This window comes from Bubalus kerabau, chromosome 10 (assembly GCF_029407905.1).
Source record: "Bubalus kerabau isolate K-KA32 ecotype Philippines breed swamp buffalo chromosome 10, PCC_UOA_SB_1v2, whole genome shotgun sequence".
Classification (NCBI taxonomy): Eukaryota; Metazoa; Chordata; class Mammalia; order Artiodactyla; family Bovidae; genus Bubalus; species Bubalus kerabau.
The window spans coordinates 79,228,959-79,236,220 of NC_073633.1; the positions used below are offsets into that span (position 1 = coordinate 79,228,959).

General features: G+C 43.2%; 1 protein-coding gene across 1 annotated transcript; it reads right to left on the reverse strand.

Annotated features, from left to right (window-relative positions):
• Positions 1-3,453: 3,453 nt before the first annotated feature.
• LOC129621638 (uncharacterized) lies at positions 3,454-5,749 on the reverse strand. The gene is made up of 2 exons (XM_055538276.1): positions 3,906-5,749; positions 3,454-3,817 (listed from the first exon to the last, which is right to left on the reverse strand). Exon 1 carries the CDS (start codon positions 5,529-5,531, stop codon positions 4,536-4,538), a length of 996 nt encoding a protein of 331 aa, XP_055394251.1. The 5' UTR covers positions 5,532-5,749; the 3' UTR covers positions 3,454-3,817; positions 3,906-4,535.
• Positions 5,750-7,262: the final 1,513 nt, after the last annotated feature.

Here is a 7,262-nt window from a genome sequence, read left to right on the forward strand (position 1 = left end):
TATGACAATAGTTCATAATGGTTCCAGCCCTTTTTCTAATATCCAGTTCTTTTCAAGACAACTCCACCTATAAAACATATCCTTAAAAGAAAGTCTGTAGGCTAAGTATTGACTTTAAACCTTGACTTTCCAGTTAAAATTTACTAGGAAAACTTATTGCCTTAAATATTTTGCTTTTGGGGTATTTCTTGTTGCTTGAAAAATGCAAAGCTATTTTTTAAAAGTTGCTTTCCATGCTGGTATCTTTGGAGTGGTCTGGAACTCTGACCAGGGCTGGGTCTGCCACAGTCCATGCCCTGACCATGCATATCTTCCTCTTGGATTAATCCCTTATGTAATATCCTTCTTTGTCTCTTGTTATAGTCTTTTTCCTGGAAATACTGCTGGCTCACTGGTAGGTAGAGCCAGGTCCCAGGGCCTCTGGCTATAGGGACCTGAGGGTTCCACAATTGGTGTGTGGGTTGGGTGGTGGGCTCCCTCAGGACCTCAGGGGGTTCTGAGGCTGGTGCCTGCCTCGCTGGTGGGCAGCGTTGTGTACTGGAGTCTCTAGCTGCAGGGTTATGGGAATCCTAGGGCTAGTGCTTGTGTACTGGTTTGTCAGGCTAGATCTTGGGCTCTCTAGTAGACAGGCCCATGTCTTGGGGTGGCTGTGAGATTAGGAGGTCTTAAGGCACCCTGCCCACTGGGAAGTGAGGCTGCAACTCTGCATGGCTAGTTTCTTGGCCTTTGGCATTCCAGTACTGGTGCTGACAAGCTGGTTGTTGATACCAGGACCCTATGCTAATGGGCTAGAAGGAAGATTCCAATATGGAACTTACCAGAACCAGTGTTTATGTGGTTGAACAAGCTCCCCAAAATGGCTGCAGCCAGTGTCTTATGCCGCCAGGGTGAGTTCCAGTTTTCTCTTGCATCTCCAGGATACTCTCCAAGATCAGCAGGTAGGTTTGACCCAGGCTCCTTTCAAATTATTGCCTCTGCCCTGTACTGCCTTTTAAGAGTGGCATCTCCGTTTTCCACAGCCTTCTGGGTCTACTGAAAGTAAGCCTCACTGGCCTTCAAAGCCAAATGTTCTGGGCTAATCTTCCTGGTGTAGACCCCTGGGGCAGGGGGTCCAGAGTGAGGCTCAGACCCATTGCTACTTGTGGAAAGTCTCTGCAGTTGCTTGATCATGCACCAGAAGTCAAGACCATGTGGTATGGTCTTGACTATACCACAACCCTGCCTCTCATCTGTCTCATTGTGGTTCCTTCTTTATATCTTTCATTGTAGAAGGACTTTATGCTTTCTGACCAACAGTTGCTCTGCAAATAGTGGTAGTTTTGGTGTGCCTCTGAGAGGAGATAATCTCAGAGTCTTCCTACTCTGGTATCTTGGCCAAGCTCTTCATCTAGAATTGAAGAAAAGATACAGAACTTCTTAGACAAACAAAACCCGAAAGAGTCTATTAATGCTAAGCCTACCCTAAATAAATGTTAAATGGTCTTCTCTAAGTGGAAAAGAAAAGGTAAGAACTAAGAATCTATAGGAAAGGAAAAATCCCACCAGTAAACGCAAATATGTATAATAGTAAAGACTGTGACTCAACCACTTAAATAAGCTAGTGGAAGGTTGTTGTCGAATCACGTGAAGACACCGGGATTCTTGGCCCCCGGAGGAGAAGAATTCAGGCCAGGGCCAGAGACGAGGCTTGATTGCCCAGAGCTTTTGTGTAATAAAGTTTTATTAAAGTATAAAGGAGATAGAGAAAGCTTCTGACATAGGCATCAGAAGGGGGGCAGAAAGAGTACCTGCTTGCTAGTGTTAACAATGAGGTTATATAATCCAAAGAATGTCTGGAGGTTGTAAAGACCTCATCAGACCTACTCCCATAATTTACATTTTAAGATAACACTGTCCTCAGGCAAGATACATCCCTGTAAAGACCAGGTCTACTCCCATAATTAACATTTTAAGATAACAGAAGGTTGAATCCAAAGACTGTCCTTAGGCAGGATACATTATTGTTATATAATCCTAAGGAATGTGAAGAAAGAAAAAAAAGTTTGTCCTTTCTTCCTCCTTGAGAATTCCAGACCCCTCTCTCCTTGGGGACCCCTAGACTCCCTATCAACCTGCCTAGGAACTGACTCTCTCATTCCCCCTTTTTCTTTTAGGAGAATTATGTTGCCTAGGGAAAAGGGGGCGTCGTTCTCATTCCATAACTGCTTCCGAGCTGACAAGGGGCATTGTCCCTAAATTGGTGAGGCAACATATTCTCTTAATCCTCATATTGAGGATATCTGATCCAGGGGCCCCAAATAGTAGTTGGAGGAAGCTACAGAAGTAGCAGGAGTTTGAGCAACCATTTGTAACTTAAAAGCTTTCATGAGGCTAGAAACAAATCCAGTTATACAATTACAGATGCAGGGAGCAAACAGCAAGAACAAAACAACCAGAATTATTGTAATTAAGATAGTTGTCCACCATGAGGAACTAGTTAACGTCTCCCAAAGTGAGGCAATTGAGGCTTCAGGAGTATCCATGGCCCTAATCATCTCGTTCATGTGGTTAGTAAAATGAGTAACATTCATGCTCATATCAGGTATATATGTACAGCATTGGGTATGAACAATGGCACAAGTTCTTCCTTGTGCAGCTGTCAGAATATCTAGAGCCAATCTGTTTTGTAAAACCACCTTTCTAATTTGTGCTTGTTCAGCATTAAGAGCTGAAATAGCCTTTTGAGAATCTTGTAATGCCTGTTGAGTAAAATTAGTCAAAGCATCCACTCGTAACATAACATCTGTAGTTCCCAAAGAGGGAACAAATGCTGCAGCCAAATAATCATACCAATGAAATATAGACCTTTCCCACCGAGTTTTAAGGTGGGGTAAATTAGCAGGCTTTTCTGGAAGCTCTGAAAATATAAAGCCGTGAGTAAAGGCTAGACCCAGGGTGCATCTCCCTATCCAACCAGGGGGAAGCCATGCCCATAGGTAAGAGCCACATATCCAATAAGTCCCGTTTAGAGGAAGCCAGCGCGACTGGGATATCCAGTCCCAATTCGTGCCTGGCGAGACAAAGGGAGAACCTGAACTGGGATTGGAAAACACGGGAATGATTACATTGCATGTTTCCTGAGACAAAAATCCCAATTGTTTCCAATCATTGTAATTGTTGGCTAACTTTTGGGGACGGCTCTGTTTGTTCCCAGCATAGAGAGGCAGTAGATATTAAACGTCCTTTTTCAGGAGTTAGCCATATAACCTCATTCCATATTTGATAAACGTCAGGTAAAAAACCATTAGATCTAGGCCTATTTACCTTATATGTAGCAAAATAGTCATTGAACCGAGACAATGTATAACCAAAATTAAAAGTCACATTATGTCCATAGTTAGAGTACAAAGTGTTGCACCAGTCCATTTTAGGGTGGGTAGATGTCATCATGAAGAAGAGGCATCGCATGTGATTGTTGTCGAAGGTATTCACAGACTTGGAGAAAGTCTTTTCCTTGATGTGGGGATGTCCACCACGGGAAGCCTTCCACTGACGAAGAGGGGAGCGCTCTGCAGACCCAGCAGTTAGACCGATTGTGGAATGCAGCATAGGAGTGAGTCCAGGACAGGAAGACATTGTCTTGAGGATCCAACGGCAGACTCAGGATATTTGGAGTCAGCAGAAGTAAGCTCACATAGGTTATCAGGTCCATCGAAAAGGTACAAAGTCAGAGCATAGAAAGTAAAGACATAAAATGAAGTCCCTTAATTTTGGTCAGGGTGCCGCCTCTTAACTTGAGTATGATGTACCCACGAATCAATTCCTGGCACTTTGACAGCTGTGGGAGAAGAAAGAATAACCTGGTAAGGACCTTCCCAGAGAGGCTCGAGGGATGGGCCCCCAGATCCCAATGTTTTTATGAGAACCTCGGTTCCTGGCTCAAATAGAGGCTTGCTTGTCTTGGAGGCTGGGTCAGGAGTCGTCTCCCAGAGTTCTGTTAATGCCTGTTGAAAAGCTGAGAGCTGAGTTACATAATTAGTTAATTCCAAGGCTTCAGGGTCTATAATAATGTCTGTGCGTAAGAAAGGCCTTCCATAAATACATTCAAAGGGGGACAGTCCCTCCTTTTTGGAGGGCAGTTTGAGCCTTCATTAAAGCTATGGGTAGGACTTTATCCATTTGTCCTGTGTCTCTTGAGTTAATTTGCACAGATGTCTTTTGATAATGTCATTAGCTTTTTCAACTTTTCTGGAGGATTGGGGTCTCCAGGAACAGTGTAAGTGATATTCTATTCCTAGAGCTTTAGACACCCCCTGAGTTACAGCGGCTTTAAAGGCGGAGCCATTGTCACTCTGAAGGCTCCGTGGCAGCCCAAACCTGGGCATAATTTCATGGATTAAAATCTTTATAACCTCCTTAGCCTGTTCACTATGACAGGGAAAAGCCTCAATCCATCCAGTAAAGGTATCTACCCAAACTTGTAAGCAAGAATATCCATTAGCTTTTGGCATATGAGTAAAATCAATTTCCCAATCCTCTCCAGGATACTTTCCACTTCATTGTAATCCAGATTTTGCTAGCTTTTCAGTCTTTGGGGTTTTTTTTTTTTGACAAATCTCACACCTTTTGATAATATTCTTTAAAGTTTTCATTACATTTTTACCTTCAAACAAACGAGAAACCATTTGGTAAGTATTCTCGGCACCCAAATGAAAACTCTGATGTAAACCCTCAAGAATTTTCCACTGAGCATTTTCAGGAATTATTAATCGTCCATCCTCAGACTGTAACCATCCTTTATCAGTAATCTTTGCTCCTCGTTTCTCATATCTTTCTAATTCTTCCTCAGTATATTGTGGTCTTTCCTGTTCCACAGGACCTGTCCAGATCAAAGGCGTCTGTAGTGAAGGGGTTTCGTAAAGTGCCACTTTTCTGGCTTGACAGTCAGCCAGATGATTACCTTCGGCTATTTTACTCCCATCCCTGCTGTGCCGTTTGCAGTGCATAACAGCTACTTCTTTAGGACAATATATAGCAGTTAAAAGTCTCTCGATCTCTCTGAAATGCTTAATAGGTTCTCCTGTTGCTGTTTTAAAGTGTCTCTCTTTCCATATTGCAGCATGAGCATGTAAAGTCAAATAAGCATACTTAGAATCTGTGTAGATATTTACCCGCTGCCCTTTACTTAACTCTAGAGCTCGGGTCAGGGCCACAAGCTCCGCTAACTGAGCACTGGTTTCCTGGGGGAGAGGTTTTGCTTCCAAAACCTGTTCAGCAGTCACCACGGCGTAACCTGCTTTACGCTTTCCATCTTGAACAAAAGAACTGCCATCTGTAAATATTTCCATGTCAAGATTGTCTAATGGGGTATCCTTTAGATCCTCCCAAGCTGCATAGTTTAAAGTTAGGAATTGGGAACAATCGTGATCAGGTGTTTCATTTTCCTTCTCAGGAAGGATAGTGGCAGGATTTAAATTTCTACAAACTTTAAGCTTAGTTACTGGTCCTTCTAACAACAATGACTGATACTTAAGAAGCCTACTGTCTGTCATCCAAATATTAACCTTAGAATTTAAGATTCCACTCACATCATGAGAAGTCAGTACAGTAAGGTTTCGTCCATTAATTATTTTTAAAGCTTCAGGTGCTAATAAAGCCGCTGCCCCAATTACTCTTAGGCAGTGGGGCCACCCACGTGAAACTACATCTAATTCTCTGCTTAGATAAGCAATAGGTTGCTGGTGAAGCCCTCGGGATTGTGTCAAAACTCCCAATGCCACACCTTTTCTTTCAGTGACTAGCAAATTAAATTCTGACCCTGTGGGCAAGCTCAGAGCTGGAGCTTGCAGGAGAGCAGTCTGAAGAACCTTTAAAGCCTTTTGAGTTTCTGGAGACCAAACCAGTTTGTCGGTTTGGGCCTGCTGAGTTTCAGCTATAAGTTTATATAAAGGCTGGGCAAGTTCCCCGTAACCCGGAATCCAAATGCAACAGTAACCTGTGATTCCCCAAAATCCTCTCAATTGTCTTAAAGTCATAGGTAGGGGGTGATTTAGTATAGGTTTAATTCTCTCAGGGCCTACAGCCCTAGTCCCTTCTGATATGATTAGGCCCAGATATCTAACGATTGTTGACAAAGTTGAGCCTTTTCTCTTGATGCCTTGTAACCACAGTCTGCCAGAAAGTTTAAGAAATCTTCTGAGGCTCGCAAACAAGCTTCCTCTGTCTCAGCACAGAGCAAAATATCATCTACATATTGTAACACCACTGCTTCAGAGCCATTAAAGTTTTGTAGATCCCGTGACAAACTTTGTCCGAATAAGTGAGGACTGTCACAGAATCCCTGGGGCAAAACTGTCCAGGTTAACTGAGAAGTTGGCTGCGTAGGGTCTTCAAAGGCAAATAGAAATTGACTTTCTTCCTCCAAAGGCACTGAATAGAAGGCATCCTTTAAATCAATTACTGAGAAATATTTGGCCCGTTCAGGAATTTCAGACAATAGAGTATAAGGATTAGGCACCACGGGGTGTAAAGGAACTACAGCCTCATTTATTATTCGTAAATGTTGAACTAGTCTCCATTTACCATTCGATTTCTTTATACCCAAAATAGGAGTGTTGCAAGGACTGTTACAGGGAATTAATAGTCCCTGCTCCTTTAAATTTTCGATGATGGGTTTTAACCCTTCCTTAACTACGTTTCAGTGGATACTGCTTCTTATGTGGAAATACGTGTGGGTCTTTGAGCTTAACAACTACAGGAATAGCATTTTGTGCTCGACCCACAGATTTTCCATCAGCCCATACTCTAGGATTTACATTTTGTTCAACTAAAGGGAGAGAAAGGAAGGGCTCCATATTCATGAAAACAGAGGCATAGACCTTGCTCAGTATATCCCTTCCCAAAAGGGGTGAGAGAGATTCTGGCACGATCAGAAACTCGTGTGAAAACAGCACAGAATCCCAGTTGCAAGATAAAGAATAACTGAAATAATACCTTTTGGCTCGTCCAGACAGTCCCATTACGGAAGTGGATCGGGAAGAAAGTGGGCCAGGGGCTTCAGTAAGCACAGAATAATTTGCCCCAGTATCTAAAAGGAAATGGACAGATTGGCCCCCCACAATTATTAATACCCGGGGTTCCTCAGGTGTAATTAGGACGGGAGCTTGTGTGGGGACCCCCGGGCACCTTCAGTCCTGATTGCCTTGAGAGTCTGACCCTGGAGACCTACGCCTCTGGGGGCAGTCTCTCTTCCAGTGTGGTCCTTTGCAGACCGGACATGGAGC

What these genes read in the sequence shown, in the direction of transcription:
- LOC129621638 (XM_055538276.1), bottom strand. Translation starts at nt 5,531, where the DNA reads ATGACAGACAGTAGGCTTCTTAAGTATCAGTCATTGTTGTTAGAAGGA.